This window comes from Carcharhinus amblyrhynchos, chromosome 4 (genome assembly GCF_965287045.1).
Source record: "Carcharhinus amblyrhynchos chromosome 4, sCarAmb.v2.hapA, whole genome shotgun sequence".
Classification (NCBI taxonomy): Eukaryota; Metazoa; Chordata; class Chondrichthyes; order Carcharhiniformes; family Carcharhinidae; genus Carcharhinus; species Carcharhinus amblyrhynchos.
This window is the reverse complement of record NC_137327.1, coordinates 688640-711168: the sequence shown is the minus strand read 5'-3', so window position 1 is coordinate 711168 and position 22529 is coordinate 688640. Positions and strand designations below refer to the sequence as shown.

Sequence of the window (22529 nt, the reverse complement as noted above, 5' to 3'; positions counted from 1 at the left end):
AACCATCCTGCTTTAATGCTGGATATTCAGTGGCTTCCTCTGTCTCAGTTGATTATCTTTCCCATTACAGAACATGTCCTGTGAGAGATTCTGCACCACTCTCCGAATTATAGCGAGCACTTTGTTTGCCTTGTCAGTGCTGGCAGCCATTACCTGCACCTATGTGAAGGGTTATCAGTTTGGCTACACGGAGAATTACCACCTGTCCTTTGGCCTGTATGGGGCCATCCTGGCATTACACCTCTTCATTCAGAGTCTCTTTGCTTTCCTGGAGCATAGGAGGATGAGGAAGGAGAATCGGCCCCTCAAATTTAACAAGTCTGTCGCCCTGTGTATTGCTGCTTACCAGGAAGACCCGGATTATCTCAAGAAATGCCTGGTGTCAGTGAAGCGGATCGCATATCCCAATCTCAAGGTGGTGATGGTCATTGATGGCAACAGTGAAGAAGACATTTACATGATGGAAATATTCAATGAGCTCATGGGCCTGGAGAGTACTGGCTCCTATATCTGGACGAGTAATTACCATGAGATGGGGACTGGAGAGACACACATTACTTTCAATGAGGGCAAGAGGAGGGTGGAGGAAATCGTGACTCAGTCTAAATTCTCCTGCATCATGCAGAAATGGGGAGGGAAGCGAGAAGTGATGTTCACAGCATTCGCTGCACTTGGTGACTCTGTGGATTATATACAGGTGGGGTTGATGCACTGGAGAACAGGGGCAAGGTTCTACTGTTCCCCAAAACTACTTTAAGGCAGATTTTTCTTGGGGCGCAGTCCACACCACATCCCTATAACAGGTGATGGGGCAACAATCCAGCTGTATTTATAAACTCAATGTCCAATATGCTTTGCTAATCACTATCTCAATACGTCCCGCATCCTCAATGGTTAATGCACATGAGAAAAATACAAAAACAGAAGCTGGATTTACATTTTAAAATAGGCGATGGTTCCAAAGCCACCAAACAGAGGGTAGCAGAAACTCTCAGGTCCCTCTGTTCCAACATATGATTTGGACAGTGTCCATAGAACCATAGAATCCCTACAGTGCAGGAAGGCCAATCAGCCCATTGAGTCTGTACCAACTCTCCAAAAGAGCATCGCACCCAGTCCCTCATGTCTGCCCATTCCCGTAGTCCCTGCATTTACCATAGCCAATCCTACACGCCTTTGTCGATAAGTTTCTATTGGTTCTCCCTATTTCTTTTGCCAAAATGCAGCAGCTTACACTTCAACCTTGGAGCTCCCTTGCTAACAGCAATATGGATGTACCTACAGCACATAGACACCAGTGCTTCAAAAAGACTGGAACCCTGGCTCAAAAGACTGTAACTTTTACATACGTTTTATAAAATGTGGAGGAACAGAGTAACAGGACTACTAATTATAATACAATACTCTTTTACTCTCCTTTATCTTAACAAACACACACATTTTAAGATTATCACAGATTACAAAGTACGTCTTAAATTATGATGGTCTCATTAAATTACCAAGTCCCTTTTACGCACACAAGCTGACTGTGGTCAAATACATGCATTCTGTTTGGAATCCAAGTTAGTGTCTGTGGATTTCTCCTGAGAATCCCCCCTAGATAATTGAAATGTGAGAGTGTCCAAATTCTGCTTCCAAAATAGGCTTAAAATCTTCTCTCATAATGTTTTCCCTTAGCAGTTTGCATTACAAACTCCAGTCCAGGTTTTACAAATGACTCTTTTAAACAAAGCTTCCACTCCACTTTTAACAGGTAACCCAATCCAGGATTTACACCACCCTTTTTAGAATTTCTTTGTCTTAAAGACTTCTACACAAACTCTTATTTTAACTCATGGTTCACAGACTGTAACAAAATCCAACAAACCTGTAAATCACTTCAGATGTCTTTCTGGCATCTCAGCCTTCCTCTCAGCTCTCTATCATTACTGAAGATTCCTGAAGGGGCGGCACGGTAGCACAGCTGTTTCACAGCTCCAGGGTCCTGGGTTCAATTCTCAGCTCGGGTCACTGGCTGTGTGGAGTTTACACGTTCTCCTTGTGTCTGTGTGGGTCTCCTCCAGGTGCTCTGGTTTCCTCCCACAGTCCAAAGATGTGCAGGTTAGGTTGATTGGCCATGCTAAGATATTGCCCCTTAGTGTCCAGCATAGTGGGGTATGGGGGTAGGGCCTGGGTGGGATTGTGTTTGGTGTAGACTCGATGGGCTGAAGGGCCTCTTTCTGCATTGTAGGATTCTATGAAGAGGTCTCTGTTCTAATACCTCAAACCACAGACTTTGTGTGGAAACTTCTCTTTAGTTTCCTTAACTCGCTGTTCTTTAGATAACCATTACTACATGGTATGGTTTTCTTCTAGTAAGGCTGAGAGGGATGTTCCCTCTTTATTTAGCCTTTTAAAACCAACTGCTTCCAGCAAACCTACCTTCTCTCTCTTGAACTGATTTATTGATTTGATTTATTATTGTCACATGTATTGGGATACAGTGAAAAGTATTGTTTCTTGTGTACTAAACAGACAAAACATACTGTACATAGAGTACATAAGGAAGAAGGAAAGGAGAGGGTGCAGAATGGAGTAAAAGTAAAGTGAAGTTTATTTATTAGTTGCAAGTAGGCTTACATTAACACTGCAATGAAGTTATTGTGAAAATCCTCTAGCCACCACACTCTGGCACCTGTTCAGGTACACTGAGGGAGAATTTAGCATGGCCAATGCATTTAACCAGTACATCTTTCAGACTGTGGGAGGAAACCAGAATAATCGGAGGAAACCCACACAGACATGGGGAGAACTTGCAGACTCTGCACAGACAGTGACATAAGAACATAAGAAATAGGAGCAGGAGTAGGCCATCTAGCCCCTCGAGCCTGCCCCGCCATTCAATAAGATCATGGCTGATCTGTCGTGGCTCAGTTCCACTTTCCCGCTTTCTCCCCATAACCCTTAATCCCCTTGCCTATCAAAAACCTATCTACGCGCGTCTTAAATATATTTAGCGAGGCAGCCTCCACCACTTCAATGGGCAGAGAATTCCAGAGATTCACCACCTTTGAGTGAAGAAGTTCCTCCTCAACTCCGTTCTAAACCACCCCCCCCCTTATCTTGAGGCTGTGCCCTCTAGTTCTACTGTCCTTTCTGAGCAGAAAGAACCTCTCCACCTCTACCCTATCCATCCCTTTCATCATCTTATACGTCTCAATAAGATCCCCCCTCAGCCTTCTAAACTCTAACGAGTACAAGCCTAGTTTATTCAGCCTCTCCTCATAGCTCAACCCCCTCAACTCCGGTATCAGCCTAGTAAACCTCCTCTGCACTCCCTCCAAGGCCAAAATATCCTTGCGTAAGTGTAGCAACCAAAACTGCACACAGTACTCCAGCTGCGGCCTCACCAGTGCCCTGTACAGCTGCAGCAAGACCTCCCTACTTTTATATTCAATCCCCCTCGCTATGAAGGCCAGCATCCCATTCGCCTTCCTGACCACCTGCTGCACCTGCAGGCTGGGTTTTTGTGACTCATGCACAAGGACCCCCAGGTCCCTCTGCACCGTAGCATGCTGCAGTTTTTCACCTTGTAAGTAGTAGTCCGTCCTACTATTATTCCTGCCAAAGCGGATAACCTCACACTTGCCAACATCGTATTCCATCTGCCAGGTCCTCACCCATTCGCTCAGCCTATCTAGATCCCTCTGCAGACTTTCCACACCCTCTGCACAATGTGCTGTTCCACTTATCTTGCCATACTTACGCAAGGATATTTTGGCCTTGGAGGGAGTGCAGAGGAGGTTTACTAGGCTGATACCGGAGTTGAGGGGGTTGAACTACGAGGAGAGGCTGAATAAACTAGGCTTGTACTCGTTAGAGTTTAGACGAATGAGGGGAGATCTCATTGAGACATATAAGATGATGAATGGGATGGATAGGATAGAGGTGGAGAGACTCTTCCCACTCAGAAAGGACAGTAGGACTAGGGGGCACAGCCTCAAGATAAAGGGGGGACGGTTTAGAATGGAGTTGAGGAGGATCTTCTTCACTCAAAGGGTGGTGAATCTCTGGAATTCTCTGCCCGTTGAAGTGGTGGAGGCTGCCTCGCTAAATATTTTTAAGACGTGGGTTGATGGGTTTTTGATAAGAGAGGGGATTAAGGGTTATGGGGAGAGGGTGGGAATGTGGAACTGAGCCACGACAGATCAGCCTGATCTTATTGAATGGCGGGGCAGGCTCGAAGGGCTAGATGGCCTACTCCTGCTCCTATTTCTTATGTTCTTATCTTTGTGTCATCAGCAAATTTCGACACCTTACACTTGGGTCCCTCCTCCAGATCATCTATATAAATGATAAATAGCTGAGGCCCCAGCACCGATCCCTGGGGCACTCCACTAGTCACCATCCGCCAATCCGAATAGCACCCATTGACACCCACTCTCTGCCTCCTATTTGACAGCCAATCCTCTATCCACGCTAACACCTTACCCCCAACTCCATGCCCCCTGACCTTCTGTAATAACCTCTTGTGAGGCACCTTATCAAACGCCTTCTGAAAATTGAGAAACACCACATCCACCGGCTCTCCTCTATCCACCGCCCTAGACACATCCTCATGGAACTCCAATAAATTTGTCAGACACGACTTCCCCTTAACGAAACCATGCTGCGTCTGCTCTATCAAACAATTCTCCTCAAGATGCCTCGCTATTTCCTCCTTGATGACGGATTCTAACATTTTTCCTACAACAGACGTTAAACTAACCGGCCTATAATTCCCTGCCTTTTGCCTGCCACTCTTCTTAAACAACGGCGTAACATTAGCCGTTTTCCAATCTTCCGGCACTTCCCCGGAATCCAGCGACGTCTGGAAAATAACCACCAAGGCATCCACTATCACCTCCGCCATTTCTTTCAGAACCCTTGGATGCATTCCATCCGGTCCTGGGGACTTGTCCACAATCAGCCCCTCCAGTCTGTCGAGCACCGCCTCTCTAGTAACAGTAACGTCATTGAGACCCTCCAGTCCTACCACCTTTCCATCTCTAACACCCGGCAAATTATTCACGTCCTCCTCCGTGAAGACAGAAACAAAAAAGTTATTCAGGCCTCAGCCATTTCCCCATCCCCTACCACTAAGTCCCCCCTCTCATCCTCTAAGGGTCCAACGTTCACCCTAGTCAGCCTCTTCCTTTTTATATATTTATAAAAATTCTTGCTATCCTTTTTTATATTAAGCGCTAGCCCAGCTTCACAGCCAGGAATTCATTGCCAGGACCCAAGCCAGGAATTGAACCCAGGTCTCTGGCACCATGAAGCAGCAATGCTAACCACTGTGCCTCCATGCCACCCCAGAGCACAGAACATAGAACATTACAGTACAGTACAGGCCCTTCGGCCCTCAATGTTGTGCTGAGCTGTGTCCAAACCCAAGATTGAGCTATCCCATTCCCTATCATTCTGGAGTGCTCCATGTGCCTATCCAGTAACTGCTTGAAAGTTCCTAAAGTGTCCGACTCCACTATCACAGCAGGCAGACCATTCCACACCCCAACCACTGAGTAAAGAATCTACCTCAGACATCCCTCCTATATCTCCCACCATGAATCTTATGGTTATGCCCTCTAGTAACAGCTACATCCACCCGAGGAAATAGTCTCTGCACATCCACTCTATCTATCCCTCTCATCATTTTATAAACATCTATTAAGTCGCCTCTCATCCTCCTCCGCTCTAAAGAGAAAAGCCCCAGCTCCCTCAACCCTTCCCCATAAGACCTACCCTCCAAACCAGGCAGCATCCTGGTAAATCTCCTCTGCACTCTCTCCAATGCTTCCACATCCTTCTTATAGTGAGGTGACTAGAACACACAGAAGGAGTAAGAACATAAGAAATAGGAGCAGGAGTAGGCCATCCAGCCCTTCGAGCCTGCCCCGCCATTCAATAAGATCATGGCTGATCTGTCGCTGCTCAGTTCCACTTTCCCGCCCTCTCCCCATAACCCTTAATCCCCTCGCTTATCAAAAACCCATCAACCCGCGTCTTAAAAATATTTAGCGAGGCAGCCTCCACCACTTCAACGGGCAGAGAATTCCAGAGATTCACCACCCTTTGAGTGAAGAAGTTCCTCCTCAACTCCGTTCTAAACCGCCCCCCTTTTATCTTGAGGCTGTGCCCCCTAGTCCTATTGTCTTTTTTGAGCGGGAAGAGTCTTTCCACCTCTATCCTATCCATCCCATTCATCATCTTATACGTCTCAATGAGATCTCCCCTCATTCTTCTAAACTCTAACGAGTACAAGCCCAGTTTATTCAGCCTCTCCTCATAGCTCAACCCTCTCAACTCCGGTATCAGCCTAGTAAACCTCCTCTGCACTCCCTCCAAGGCCAAAATATCTTTGCGCAGGTGCGGCGCCCAAAAATGCACACAGTACTCCAGTTGCGGCCTCACCAGTGCCCTATACAGCCGCAGCAAGACCTCCCTACTTTTATATTCAATCCCCCTCGCTATGAAGGCCAGCATCCCATTCACCTTCCTGACCACCTGCTGCACCTGCAAGCTGGGTTTTTGCGACTCATGCACAAGGACCCCGAGGTCCCTCTGCACCGTCGCCTGCTGCAGTTTTTCGCCTCGTAAGTAATAGTCCTTCCTACCATTTTTCCTACCAAAGTGGACCACCTCACACTTGCCAACATTAAATTCCATTTGCCATTTCCTGGCCCATTCGCCCAGCCTATCTAGATCCTTCTGCAGACTCTCCACACCCTCTGCACAATTTGCCGTTCCCCCAATCTTGGTGTCATCAGCAAATTTTGACACCCTACACTCGGTTCCCTCCTCCAGATCATCTATATAAATGGTAAAAAGCTGAGGCCTCAGCACCGACCCCTGGGGCACTCCACTGGTCACCATTCGCCAATCCGAATAGCACCCGATAATAATAATAATAATAATAATAATAATAATAATAATAATAATAATAATAATAATAATAATAATAATAATAATAGTAAGCCTCCATCTGCACTGTAGGAATGTTATGGATAAGGAGTCTCTCCATCTCTTCACCTGCTCTGCTTTCCATTTAAAACTAAGAACAAAGGAAGGTGGCCTCCTGTTGCTAAGCAATGGCAAATTTCCATTTATTTTTGATGTTGTAGTCCTCTCTAAACACAATAGAATCCCAGCACATTCAAATCCCAGTATGAAGTGTTTTTAACCCTTTCAGGCATAGAAACATTAAATTAAACCCAATTAAAACAATATCATATTTCTAATGTTTACCAGTACAGATATAAATCCCTTAAAACTAACTTTGTTTTCTCAAAACCTCCCACTTCCCCCCCTCTCAAAGGTGGTTAAGGATGAATAATAAATACTGGCCTTATTAATGATGCCCACATCCCATGAAAATTTATAAAAATGCCTCACTTCTGTGGCAATCATACTTGTGATGTGAAAATGGACCTGACATCCAGAAAAAAATCTAAAGTGGGAAAATAAGAACATAAGAAATAGGAGGACAATTTCAAACTTTGGGGATGACAGAAAACTTGGAAGTACTGTAAACTGTGGACAGGACAATGTGTAACTTCAAAAGGATGCGATTAAGTTGGTGGAGTGGACAGATAGGTGCAAATGAAGTTCAATGAGAAGTGTGAGGTGATGCATTTTGGTAGGAAAAACATGGAAAAACGATATAAAATAAGGGGTAAAATTATTTATTAATAAAGGAGAGCAGGCACAGAGGGAGCTGGGTATATCTGTACATTGATCATTGAAGGACAGGTGGAGAGAGCAGTTAATAAAGCATATTGTATTCTTTGTCTTATTAAGACAAGAAGATTATGCTAAACTTATACAAGACATTAGTTAGACCTCAGCTTGAAAGTTCTGTACGGTTCTGGACACCGTGCCATAGGGTGGATGTGAATGCATTGGAGAGAGTGCAGGAGAGGTTTACAAGAATGGCACATCACAACATTCAGGGTTATGGGCCAAGTGTTGGTAAATGGGATGAGGTGGGAGGTCCAGTGTTGTCCACATATTGATGCACATTTGAAGGGCCTCTTCTGCACTCTATGATGAGAAACGTCAGTTATGAGGATAGATTGGAAAGGTTGGGACTGTTCTCCTTGGAGAGAAGAACATAAGAACATAAGAAATAGGAGCAGGAGTAGGCCATCTAGCCCTTTGAGCCTGCCCCGCCATTCAATAAGATCATGGCTGATCTGTTGTGGCTCAGTTCCACATTCCCGCCCTCTCCCCATAACCCTTAATCCCCTCGCTTATCAAAAACCCATCAACCCGCGTCTTAAAAATATTTAGCGAGGCAGCCTCCACCACTTCAACGGGCAGAGAATTCCAGAGATTCACCGCCCTTTGAGTGAAGAAGTTCCTCCTCAACTCCATTCTAAACCGCCCCCCCTTTATCTTGAGGCTGTGCCCCCTAGTCCTACTGTCCTTTCTGAGCGGGAAGAGTCTCTCCACCTCTATCCTATCCATCCCATTCATCATCTTATACGTCTCAATGAGATCTCCCCTCATTCTTCTAAACTCTAACGAGTACAAGCCTAGTTTATTCAGCCTCTCCTCATAGCTCAACCCCCTCAACTCCGGCATCAGCCTAGTAAACCTCCTCTGCACTCCCTCCAAGGCCAAAATATCCTTGCGTAAGTGCGGCGACCAAAACTGCACACAGTACTCCAGCTGCGGCCTCACCAATGCCCTATACAGCCACAGCAAGACCTCCCTACTTTTATATTCAATCCCCCTCGCTATGAAGGCCAGCATCCCATTCGCCTTCCTGACCACCTGCTGCACCTGCAGGCTGGGTTTTTGCGACTCATGCACGAGGACCCTGAGGTCCCTCTGCACCGTCGCCTGCTGCAGTTTTTCGCCACGTAAGTAATAGTCCTTCCTACCATTCTTCCTACCAAAGTGGACCACCTCACACTTGCCAACATTAAATTCCATTTGCCATTTCCTGGCCCATTCGCCCAGCCTATCTAGATCCTTCTGCAGACTCTCCACACCCTCCGCGCAATTTGCCGTTCCACCAATCTTGGTGTCATCAGCAAATTTCGACACCCTACACTCGGTTCCCTCCTCCAGATCATCTATATAAATGGTAAATAGCTGAGGCCCCAGCACCGACCCCTGGGGCACTCCACTAGTCACCAACCGCCAATCCGAATAGCACCCATTGACCCCCACTCTCTGCCTCCTATTTGACAACCAATCCTCTATCCACGCTAACACCCTACCCCCAACTCCAAGGAGATTTGATAGAGATGTTCAAAATCATGAGGGGGCTGGACAGACAGGGAGAAACTGTTCCTGCTCATAAAAAGGTCAAGAATGAGAGGACACAGATTTAAAGTGCTTTGTAAAAGAAGCAAATGTGATGTGGTTGGGTCTGTGAGTGAGTGGTTGGAGTCTGGAATGCACTGCCTGGAAATGTGATGGAAGCAGCTTCAATCAGGGTGTACAGAGAAAAGGCAAGGGAATGGCACAAAGTCATGTTGCTTGTTTGAGGAGTTAATGCAGGAATGATGGGCCAAATGGCCTCCTTTTGCACTGTAACAATTTTGTGAACCTGGATAACTAACAGTGATCAGGTGGCAAAGAGTAAAGAGGTGCAGGCGTAACAGATCCACAATCACCTAAATAGTGACAGAGTGGTGAGTGTGACTCAGGTAGTGGAATGTTCTGACAAAAGGCACAACAACCAGCCAAAATGACCAACTGTTATTAAAAATGATCAGTGTGTGATTTCTGCTTTCTTAACAGGGCTGGAAATGACTGACTCCCTCTGATGTTTTCTCTTCAGGTGTGTGATTCCGACACAGTATTGGACCCAGCCTGTACTGCAGAGATGGTGAGAGTCCTGGAAGGAGACCCCAGTGTAGGGGCAGTTGGTGGAGATGTACAGGTTAGCACAAATTCTTCTTAATGCCTGAACTGTGACAGTTTAAATAGATTTTTCATTCATTTTAATCCCATCTAATTTATCTACCAATCCAAAGTATGAAGAGAGTATAAGGCAGTTACAAACATCAGTGGGGCTGAGACTCCCAACAAGTTCAGCCTGTATCTTATTGAATGGTGCAGCAGGTTCAAAGGGCCAAATGGTCTACTCCTGCTTCTAAGTTCCTTCCCATCACCTTAGAAACATAGAAAAACTACAGCACAATACAGGCCCTTCAGCCCACAAAGTTGTGTTGAATATGTCCCTACCTTAGAGATTAGTAGACTTACCTATAACCCTCTATCTAAGTTCCATGTACTTATCTAAAAGTCTCTTAAAAGACCCTGTTGAATCCGCCTCCACCACCGTTGCCGGCAGCCGATTCCACACACCCACCACTCTCTGAGTGAAAAACTTACCCCTGACATCTCCTCTGTAGTTGCTCCCCAGCACCTTAAACCTGTGTCCTCTCATAGTGACCATTTCAGCCCTGGGAAATAGCCTCCAAGAATCCACCCTATCTATTCCTCTCAGCATTTTATAAACCTCTATCAGGTCACCTCCCAACCTTCGTCTCTCCAGGGAGAAGAGACCTAGCTCCCCCAACCTATCTTCATAAGGCATGCCTCCCAATCCAGGCAATATCCTTGTAAATCTCCTCTGCACCCTCTCGATAGCTTCCACATCCTTCCTGTAGTGAGGCAACCAGAACTGCGCACAGTACTCCAAGTGGGGTCTGACAAGGGTCTTATAAAGTTGCAGCATTATCTCCCAACTCCTAAACTCAATCCCTCGATTGATGAAGGCCAGTACACCATACACCTTCTTAACCACAGCTTCAACCTGCACAGCTGCTTTCAGCGTCTTATAAATTCAGACCCCAAGATCCTTTGATCTTCCACACTGCCAAGAGTCCTAACATTAATATTATATTCTGCCATCCTATTTGACCTGCCAAAATGAACCACCTCACACTTATCTGGGTTGAAGTCCATCTGCCACTTCTCTGCCCAGTCTTGCATCCTATCAATGTCTCGCTGCAACTTCTGACATCCCTCCAAACTATCCACAACACCTCCAACTTTTGTGTTATCAGCAAACTTACCAACCCATCCCTCCACTTCCTCATCTGGGTCATTTATAAAAATCACAAACAGCAAGGGTCCCAGAACAGATCCCTGGGTCACTCCGCTGGTGACCGACCTCCATGCAGAAAAAGACCCATCTACAACCACTCTCTGCCTTCTGCAGGCAAGCCAGTTCTGGATCCACAAAGCAACGTCCCCTTGGATCCATGCCCTCTCACATTTTCAATAAGCCTTGCATGGGGCACCTTATCAAACGCCTTGCTGAAGTCCATAAACCACATCTACTGCTCTTCCTTGATCAGTGTGTTTAGACACATTCTCAAAAAATTCAGTCAGGCTCATAAGGCATGATCTGCCTTTGACAAAGCCGTGCTGACTATTCTTAATCATACTATACCTTTCCAAATGTTCATAAATCCTGCCTCTCAGGGTCTTCTCCGTCAACTTACCAACCACTGAGGTTAGACTCACTGGTCTATAATTTCCTGAGCTATCTCTTCTCCCTTTCTTGAATAAAGGAACCACATCCGAAATCCTCCAATCCTCCGGAACCTCTCCCGCCTCCATTGATGATGCAAAGATCATCACCAGAGGCTCAGCAATCTCCTCCCTTGCCTCCCATAGTAACCTGGGGTACATCCCATCCAGTCCCAGCAACTTATCTAACTTGATGCTATTTAAAAGCACCAACACATCCTCTTTCTTAATATCTACACGCTCAAGCTTTTCAGTCCGCTGCAAGTCTGCACTACAACCACAAAGATCCTTTTCCACTATGAATACTGAAGTAAAGTATTCATCGAGTACCTCTGCTATTTCTTCCTGTTCCATACAAACTTTCCCACTGTCACACCTGATAGGTCCTATTCCTTCACGTCTTATCCTCTTGCTCTTCACATACTTGTAGAATGCCTTCGGGTTTTCCTTAATCTTGCCTGTCAAGGCCTTCTCATGACCCCTTCTGGCTCTCCTAATTTCCTTCTTAAGATCCTTCCTATTAGCCGCATACTCTTCTAGATCTCTGAACCTTTTGGAAGCTTTTCTTTTCTTCTTGACTAGATTTATTACATCCTTTGTACACCATGGTTCCTGTAACCTACCATAACTTCCCTGTCTCATTTGCAACGTTGCTATGCAGAACTCCAGACAAATATTCCCTGAAAATCTGCCACATTACTTCTGTACATTTCCCTGAGAAAATCTCTTTCCAATTTACAAAGAACAAAGAACAACACAGCACGGGAAACAGGCCCTTCGGCCCAACGAGCCTGCGCCGCCGTCCCACTGTCTCAGTGACCTATTCATGATTTTAGTCTACGCCTAATGTGCGAGGATCAGGGAGGTCCAATATAGGGACAATTTGTTACCCAATCAATCAGCCTAAAAGCACATCTTTGGGATGTGGGAGGAAACCGGAGTACCCGGAGGAAACCCACGCAACCACGGGGAGAACGTGCAAACTCCCACAGACACAGGCCCAAATCCATGTGTCCGCACAGCAACAGAGATCGTCTCTGAGCTGTCATGTTGCCCTCGAGATGGTCCAGTTTAAGCACACTAACGACATGAAGCAATAGGCAACTCCCGAAGCAACGTCCAAGAGCAGCCCACTACAACCTGCCGCATGCATGCCCCTTGCTGGACTTAAATGCCTGTGGAGACAAAAAAATTCATTATTAAACAGGCAAAGACTGTAACATCCCTGAGGCAAAACGTATTCCCAAGCCTACAATGTTTAGTAAGGCCTACTATATCCCCCTATATGTAGCCCGCTCATGTGGCTGTCTAAGTGACTCTTAAACAACCCTAGCGTGCCTGCTTCCACCACCTTACTCGGCAGTGCATTCCACACCCCCACTACCCTTTGCGTGAAAAACTGCCCTCTAATATTTGTCTTATACCTAGCCCCCCTCACCCTAAGCCCGTGACCCCTCGTTCTATCCATTTCTAATAGCGGAAAAAGCTTACCACCATTTACTCTATCTATCCCCTTCATAATCTTATAAACCTCTATTAGATCCCCCCTCAGCCGACGTCTCTCAAGGGAAAACAGCCCAAGTTCATTCAATCTTTCCTCGTAAGACAGCCCTTCCATACCAGGCAGCATCCTGGTAAATCTCCTCTGCACTCTCTCCAGGATCTCTACATCCTTCCGGTAGTACGGCGACCAGAACTGGACGCAGTACTCCAAGTGAGGCCTAACCAACGTTCTATACAACTGCAACATCAGACTCCTACTCTTATATTCTATACCTCTTCCTATGAAGGCTAACATACCATACGCTTAAGCCTCTAATTTCCTGCCTGATGGCCCCATAATTCCCCTTACTCCAAATAAACACTTTCCGAGCTTATCTGATCCTATCTCTCTCCAATGCTAGTGTAAAGGAGATAGAATTATGATCACTATCCCCAAAATGCTCTCCCAGTGAGAGATCTGACACCTGTCCAGGTTCATTTCCCAATACCAAATCAAGTACAGCCTCTCCTCTCGTAGGCTTATCCACGTACTGTGTCAGGAAACCCTCCTGAACACATCTAACAAACTCCTCCCCATCTAAACCCCTTCCTCTAGGGAGATTCTAATCGATATTTGGGAAATTAAAATCTCCCATCACGACAACTCTTATTATTACACCTTTCCAGGATTTGTTTCCCTATCTGCTCCTCAACATTCCTGTTACTATTGGGCGGCCTATAGAAAACACCCAGTAAAGTTATTGATCCCTTCCTGTTCCCAACCTCCACCCACAGAGACTCTGTAGACAGTCCCTCCACTGCGTCCATCTTCTCTACAGCCGTGACACTATCTCTGATCAACAGTGCCACTTCTTCCTCCCTCCTGAAACATCTGAAACCTGACACTTGAAGTAACCAGTCCTGTCCTTGAGAACATAAGAACATAAAATTGAGTCATCCAAGTCTCTGTAATTAGCCACCACATCACATTTCTGAGTAGTGATCCACACTGTGAGCTCATCCACTTTGTTCACAACACTCCTAGCGTTAAAACAAGCACATCTCAAACCTTCAGCCTGAGCACTCCCCTTCTCAATCACCTGCCCATTCTCCCTCTCACACTGTCAACAAGCTCTCTCTATTTGTGAGCGAACCTCCTCGCTCCCAGTCACTTCATTTTGATTCCCTCCCCCCAACCATTCTAGTTTAAACTCTCCCCAGCAGCCTTAGCAAACCTTCCCGCCAGGATATTGGTCCCCCTGGGATTCAAGTGCGACCCGTCCTTTTTGTACAGGTCACACCTGCCCGTAAAGAGGTCCCAATGATTCAGAAACCTGAATCTCTGCCCCCTGCTCCAATCCATCAGCCACGCATTTATCCTCCACCTCTTTCCATTCCTACTCTCACTGTCACGTGGCATAGGCAGCAATCCTGAGATTATTACCTTTGCGTTCCTTCTTCTCAACTCCCTTCCTAACTCCCTATATTCTCCTTTCAGGACCTCTTCCCTTTTCCTACCTATGTCAGGAGTACCAATATGTACCACAACCTCTGGCTCCTCTCCCTCCCACTTCAGGATAACTTGGACATGGTCAGAAACAACCGAGATCCTGGCACCAGGGAGGCAAACTACCATCCAAGTTTAGAACATAGAACATAGAACATAGAACACTACAGCACAAACAGGCCCTTCGGCCCACAAGTTGCGCCGATCACATCACCTACCAACCTACAGACCTATCTATAACCCTCAATCTCATTAAACCCCATATACTCATCCAGAAGTCTTTTAAAAGACCCCAGCGAGTTCGCCTCCACCACCACTGACGGCAGCCGATTCCATTCACTCACCACCCTCTGAGTGAAAAACTTACCCCTAACATCACTTCTGAACCTCCCTCCCCGCACCTTAAATCTGTGTCCTCTCGTAGCGACCATTTCAACCCGGGGAAATAGCCTCTGAGAGTCCACCCTATCTATTCCTCTCAACATTTTGTAAACTTCTATCAGGTCGCCTCTCAACCTTCGTCTCTCCAGGGAAAAGAGTCCCAGCTCCCTCAACCTAACTTCATAAGGCATGCCTCCCAGTCCAGGCAACATCCTTGTAAATCTCCTCTGCACCCTTTCAATAGCTTCTACATCTTTCCTATAGTGAGGCGACCAGAACTGCGCACAGTACTCCAAATGAGGCCTGACAAGGGTCTTATAAAGTTCCAGCATTACCTCCCGACTCCTAAACTCAATCCCTCGATTAATGAAGGCCAGTACACCATACGCCTTCTTGACCACCTCCTCCACCTGCGAGGCCAATTTAAGAGTCCTGTGGACCCGGACCCCAAGATCCTTCTGCTCCTCAACACTACTCAGACTTCTGCCCTTGATAGTGTACTCGTTCATCCCGTTGGTTCTGCCAAAATGGACGACTACACATTTATCCGCGTTGAAGTCCATCTGCCACTTCTCCGCCCAGTCCTGCATCCTATCTATGTCCTGCTGCAACTTTTGCCATCCTTCCAGATCATCCACAACACCACCGACCTTCGTGTCATCAGCGAACTTACTTACCCATCCCTCCACTTCCTCATCCAGGTCATTTATGAAAATGACAAACAACAAGGGTCCCAGAACAGATCCTTGAGGCACTCCGCTGGTGACTGACCTCCATTCAGAAAAAGCCCCATCCACAACCACTCTCTGCCTTCTGCAGGCAAGCCAGTTCTGGATCCACAAGGCCAAAGGCCCTTGGATCCCATGCCCTCTCACCTTCTCAAGAAGTCTTGCATGGGGGACCTTATCAAACGCCTTGCTGAAGTCCATGTACACTACGTCCACGGCACTTCCTTCGTCAATGTGTTCAGTCACATTATCGAAGAACTCAACTAGGCTTGTAAGGCACGACCTGCCCTTGACAAATCCATGCTGCGTCCACAGAATCGTCTGTCCGACCCCCTCACTATCACTACTGCCTTCCTCCTCTTCTTTCCTACCCTTTCCCTACCCTTCTGAGCCACAGGGCCGGATTCTGTGCCGGAGACACGGTCACTGTTGCTTTCCCCAGGCAGGCTGTTCCCCCCCAACAGTACTCAAACAGGAGTACTTATTGTTAAGGGGCACATCCACTGGGGTACTCTCTAGTACCTGACCTTTCCCCTTCCTAACCGTGACCCACATCCCTGCCTCCCGTGGCCCCGGTGTGACCACCTGCCAGTAACTCCTCTCTATCACCTCCTCGTTCTCCCTGACCAGACAGAGCTCATGGAGCTGCAGCTCCAGTTCCCTAACGCGGTCCCTTAGGAGCCGCAGTTCGACACACCCAGCACAGATATGGACGTCCGGGAGGCCGGGAGACTCCAGGACCTCCCACATCTGACACTGAGAACAACAAACTGGCCTCACACTCATAATTCCCCTTGTCTTCAAATAACACAGGAAAAACTAAGAATTAAACCTACCCTGTCTTGCCCGTTTCTGCCTAAGCCCATTGAGCCAAAGACCTTCAGCCTTCACTCTGCTACCTGCTCACTTCGCTGCCCGCTACCGATGCTGCCCGCTGGATAGTGCCGCCTGCCTTTTAAACCTCACGCTCACTACTGCTGACTTCAAACACCTGCGCAGTCTAAAAAAAACTGTGGAAGTGTCCCTCACTAAACTCCCATTCTTAAAGGTCACCTATTCTTTAGGTCAGTGAGATTACATTCATCTATGGTGAACCTGGTCAGGAAGAAAAGAAAGGTGTCCAGAAGGTTCAGAGAGCTAGGAGATGTTAAGGATCTTGAGGAGTATAAGGCTTGTAGAAAGGAGCTTAAAAAGGAAATTAGGAGAGCCAGAAGGGGACATGAGAAGGCCTTGGCGGGTAAGATTAAGGAGAATCCCAACGCATTCTACAAATATGTGAAGAATAAAAGGATAAGAAGGGATAGGACCTATAAAAGGTGAAGGGGGAAAAGTCTGTGTGGAACCGGAAGAAATGGCAGAGGTACTTAATGAGTACTTTGCCTCGGTATTCACGGTGGAAAGTGATCTGGGAGGTTGTACTACAGGTTTGAGGCAGACTGAAAAGATTGAGTATGTGGACGTTAAGAAAGAGGATGTGTTGGAACTTTTAAATTCTATCAATATAGATAAGTCGCCGGGACCGGATGGGATATACCCCGGGTACTGTGGGAGGTGAGGGAAGGGATTGCAGAGCCCCTGGCGATGATCTTTGCATCGTCGATGGAGACAGGAGAGGTTCCAGAGGATTGGAGGATTGCGGATGTGGTTCCTATTTTCAAGAAAGGGAACAAGTATAGACCGGGAAATTACCGACCGGTGAGTCTGACCTCAGTGGTTGGTAAGTTGATGGAGAGGATTCTGAGGGACAAGATTTATGAGCATTTGGAGAAGTTTAGAATGATCAGGAATAGTCAGCGTGGCTTTGTCAAGGGCAGGTTGTGCCTTACGAGCCTAGTTGAGTTCTTTGAGAATGTGACTGAACATATTGACAAAGGAAGAGCGGTAGACGTGGTTTACATGGACTTCAGCAAGACGTTTGATAAGGTCCCCCATGCAAGACTTCTTGAGAAGGTGAGAGGGCATGGGATCCAGGGGGCTTTGGCCTTGCGGATCCAGAACTGGCTTGCCTGCAGAAGGCAGAGAGTGGTTGTGGATGGGTCTTTTTCTGCATGGAGGTCAGTCACCAGTGGAGTGCCCCAGGGATCTGTTCTAGGACCCTTGCTGTTTGTCATTTTCATAAATGACCTGGACGAGGAAGTGGAGGATACGAAGGTTGGTGGTGTTGTGGGTGGTCTGGAGGGATGTCAGAAGTTGCAGCGGGACATAAATAGGATGCAAGACTGTGCGGAGAAGTAGCAGATGGACTTCAACACGGATAAATGTGTAGTGGTCCATTTTGGCAGGACCAATGGGATGAAGGAGTACAATATCAAGGGTAAGACTCTTAGCAGTGTTGAAGTGCAGAAGGATCTTGCGGTCTGGGTCCATAGGACTCTTAAATTGGCCTCGCAGGTGGAGGATGTGGTCAAGAAGGCGTATGGTGTACTGGCCTTCATTAATCGAGGGATTGAGTTTAGGAGTCAGGAGGTAATGCTGCAACTTTATAAGACCCTTGTCAGACCCCACTTGGAGTACTGTGTGCAGTTCTGGTTGCCTCACTACAGGAAGGATGTGGAAGCTATTGAGAGGGTGCAGAGGAGATTTACAAGGATGTTGCCTGGATTGGGAGGCATGCCTTATGAAGATAGGTTGAGGGAGCTAGGTCTCTTCTCCCTGGAGAGACGAAGGTTGAGAGGCGACCTGATAGAGGTTTATCTCAGAGGCTATTTCCCAGGGCTGAAATGGTCACTACGAGAGGACACAGATTTAAGGTGCAGGGAAGCAAGTACAGAGAAGATGTCAGGGGTAAGTTTTTCAGTCAGAGGGTGGTGACTGAATGGAATCGGCTGCCGTTGGTGGTGGTAGAGGCGAACTCGCTGGGGTCTTTTAAAAGACTTCAGGATGAGTATATGGATCTAATTGGATTGGGGGTTATAGATAGGTCTATGGTTTAGTAGGTTTGATGTGATCGGTGCAACTTGTGGGCTGAAGGGCCTCTTTGTGCTGTAGTGTTCTATGTTCTATCTTGTTCTACTCAAAACTTCAGCGGTGATAGTTTGGAAACAGGAAGTTAAATTATTTTTGATGATTGGATTGATAAAAGTACTCCCAAACTATTATCTTTAAAGTCCTTCGAGATTTATCAGTAACCTCTCTCTGCAAGTATGACGTCTTCCACATTTACACACAGATCCACTTCATCAGTCAGGGATTTGACAATTTGATGCCCAGTCAGTGAGTAACAAATTTATTGGAAAGAATATTTTGATTTGATTTATTATTGTCACATGTATTTACAGTGAAAAGTATTGTTTCTTGCATGCTATACATACTGTTCATAGAGAAAGAAACGAAAGAGTGCAGAGTGTAGTATTACAAGTCATAGCTAGGGTGTAGTGAAAGATCAACTTAATGCAGCAGGGAAGAAGCTATTCTTGAATTGGTTGATACACAGCCTCAAAACCTTTGTATCTTTTTCCTGATGGAAGAAGGTGGAAGAGAGAATGTCCGGGGTGCCCAGGGTCCTTAATTATGCTGCCTGCTTTGCTGAGGCAGTGGGAAGTGTAGACAGAGTCAATGGATGGAAGACTGAAATCTCTCCACCAATCTTTCCTCTTTCACCCATCCTTTTAATAGCTCACTTTGTTTCTTTTTTCATTCTTTCATGGGCTGTGTGAGTGGACATCTGCATGGTAGATGCAGTATAATGTGGATAAAAATGAGGTCATCCACTTTGGTAGCAATAATAGGAAGTCAGATTGTTATTTGAATGGATGTAAATTGAGAAAGGTGGATACTCTGCGAGACCTTGGTGTTCTCGTGCATCTGTCGCTGAAGGTAAGCGCGCAGGTACAGCAGGCAGTAAAGAAGGCAAATGGTACATTGGCCTTCATAGCGAGAGGATTTGAGTATAAGGATAGGGATGTTTTGCTGCAATTGTATACGGCATTGGTGAGGCCACACCTGGAGTATTGTGTGCAGTTTTGGTATCCTCACTATAAAGGGAGTACAACAAAGATTTACCAGAGTGATTCCTGGGGTGGCAGGTCTGTCATATGGAGAAACACTTAGTCAGTTAAGATTATATTCACTGGAGATTCGAAGAGTGAGAGGGGATCTCATAGAAACTTAGCACAGTGGTTAGCACTGTTGCCTCACAGCACCAGGGACCGGAGTTCGATTCCCAGCTTGGGTGACTGTATGGAGTCTGCATGTTCTCCCTGTGTCTGCATGGGTTTCCTCTGGGTGCTTTGGTTTCTTCCCATAGTCCGAAAGGCGTGCTGGTTAGGGTGCATTGGCCGTGCTAAATTCTCCCTCAGTGTACCCAAACAGACACCGGAGCATGGCAACGAGGGGATTTTCACAGTAACTGCAGTGCAGTGTTAATGTAAGCCTACTTGTGACACTAATAAATAATCATAAAACTTGAACTTAAGATGGGTTTTTGCAACAATAGTTTTATGAGCATATTTATTGGAATTCAGATTTCATCATCTGCTGTGATAGGGTCAAAAGCTGGGTCCCCAGAGCATCACCCTGGCTGTCTGGATCTCAGTCCAGTGAAAATACCAGTGCTGGACCACCACCTACAAATCCCATGGTGGAACCAGTTTTCTCCCATTTTTGATTAGTCTCCTTCTCCCCTGCTGTGCTCATTAGTCCTTCCCCACTGCTATCCCATTATACCAATCTCTCCCTTATCTCAATAACAGTCCTCTCCTCCTAGCTCCACTATCCAGTCTGTCCCAATTCAATATTAACCAATCTCTCCTCATTGTTGGCACAGTGACATACTGGTTAGCACTGCTTGAATCACAGTGCCAGGCACCCAGGTTTGATTCCCGGCTTGGGTCACTGCCTGTGGGGAGTTTGCATGTTCTCCCCGTGTCTGTGTAGGTTTCTGCCGGGTTCTCTCAGCGCAGTCGCTGAACAGAGACTGATAGCCAAGTTCTACACACAAGGACGGTCTCAACAGGGATCTTGGGTTCATGTCGCACTATCTGTAACCCCCCGTGACTTGCCTGGGTTTGCAAAACCTCACTTACTGTACTGTCTGGAGACAATACACATCTCTGTAACCTGTGATCAGGGCTCCTTCCACTCACATTGTCAGCCACTTCAGGTCTTGAACAGCAGGTTAGGTGTAAGGATTCGCATTCTAATCAGTAATCTCTAAACTGTCTGTGCTTTATATGCTCTGTCTGAGGCCAGAACTCTCCATTCACCTGACGAAGAGGCAGTCCCCTCAAAAGCTTGTGAGTATTATCAAATAAATCAGTTGGACTAAAACCTGGTGTTGTCAGATATTCTACTGTTCTTCCCACAGGCCAAAGATGTGCAGGTTAGGTGCATTGACCCAACAGGTGCCAGAGTGTGGCAATTTGGGGAATTTCATAGTAACTTCAGCACAGCATTAATGTAAGCCTTGTGACTAATAAATAAATATTTTGTCCTCCTTAACCAGTTAAATCCCATTTTGTCCCTGTTAATCAGTTTACCGTCCCATTTCAAAAGCGAGTATCCCTACAATGTGTGTGATTGGGCTTAGAGCATTGTGAGCTTCAGCCAGTGCAGTGTAACTCTGGTCACCTTTATCTGTCTGCAGATCCTGAACCTGTATGATTCATGGATCTCCTTTCTCAGCAGTGTGCGCTACTGGATGGCCTTTAACGTGGAGCGGGCCTGTCAGTCCTACTTTGGCTGTGTTCAATGCATCAGTGGGCCACTGGGTATGTACCGTAACCCCCTGCTGCGCCTTTTCCTGTGTGACTGGTACAGTCAGCAGTTTCTGGGCTCCAAGTGCAGCTTTGGAGATGACCGACACCTCACCAACCGAGTGCTAGGCCTGGGCTTCAAGACCAAGTACACAGCTCGCTCCCGCTGCCTGACTGAAACACCAAGTCGCTACCTCCGCTGGCTCAACCAGCAGACCCGCTGGAGCAAGTCCTACTTCCGTGAGTGGCTGTATGGTGCACTCTGCTTCCACAAGCACCATCCATGGATGACATATGAGGCTGTAGTCAGTGGCTTCTTCCCCTTCTTCCTTACAGGCACCGTGTTGCAGCTCTTCTACAGAGGCCGACTTTGGAACATCCTGCTGTTTCTGCTGGCTGTACAAGGGGTAGGTGTGCTGAAGGCCAGCTTTGCCTGCCTGCTTCGGGGATCAGTGCAAATGCTCTTCCTGTCCCTCTACTCACTACTGTACATGTCCAGCCTCCTGCCTGCCAAACTTTTTGCCCTGCTCACCATTAACCGGCCTGGCTGGGGCACATCAGGGCGCCGCAAGCTTGTGGTTAACCTTGTGGGCCTGCTGCCTGTCTCTGTCTGGTTTGTGGTGTTGTCCGGGGGTCTGGGGTACACCATCTACCGGGAAAGCCAGCAGCCACTGCCCAACACCGAGTGGCCTTTCCTCATCATTGGCTCCACCATATACGCCTGTTACTGGCTGCTGCTGCTTGGCCTGTACCTAGGCATCGTGTCCAAGCCCTGTGGCCGCAAGCGAGAGCACTGCGACCTGGCCTTCCTGGAGGCCTAACACCTACCCACCAGGGTCTTGATACCATCAGACCTCTTGCTGCCTGGGATGAGTCCTGGAGTGTTTTTTTTCTCAATTTTTACTTGTTTAAGGAAAAATAAAGTGTTTAAGAAAAAGGGGTGATATTTCCTCAGCATTGTCAGAGGGACCTGCTATTAACACCCCAAGATATCAAAATGGGGTGTTAGAACCCCGAGTTGGATGTGGGTGAGTTAGCACCTCGGGGTGGGGGGGGTGTAAATACAGCATTAGTATTAAGCAGATGTTGCTATTCAGAACCGAACCCTGGCACATCTCCTAATCTTTTGTTAGAGCCTTTTTGCATATTTATACAGAACTTCAGTCTGGTTCTGCTGATGTTCTCTCAGACCACAATGTGGAAATGAGAAACTCTCATTTC

General features: G+C 46.8%; 1 protein-coding gene across 1 annotated transcript; it reads left to right on the top strand.

Moving 5' to 3' along the window:
* Window positions 1–73: 73 nt before the first annotated feature.
* On the top strand, window positions 74–22353 carry has3 (hyaluronan synthase 3). Its single transcript, XM_080188049.1, has 3 exons — window positions 74–697; window positions 9815–9916; window positions 21200–22353. Exons 1-3 carry the CDS (start codon window positions 74–76, stop codon window positions 22127–22129), a joined length of 1656 nt encoding a protein of 551 aa, XP_080044175.1. The 3' UTR covers window positions 22130–22353.
* The last annotated feature ends 176 nt before the right edge of the window (window positions 22354–22529 follow it).

Coding starts and splice junctions, on each gene's coding strand:
- has3 (XM_080188049.1), top strand. CDS start 74: ATGTCCTGTGAGAGATTCTGCACCACTCTCCGAATTATAGCGAGCACT. Junction 698..9,814: donor ACTCTGTGGATTATATACAG/GTGGGGTTGATG, acceptor TTTTCTCTTCAG/GTGTGTGATTCCGACACAGT. Junction 9,917..21,199: donor CAGTTGGTGGAGATGTACAG/GTTAGCACAAAT, acceptor ATCTGTCTGCAG/ATCCTGAACCTGTATGATTC.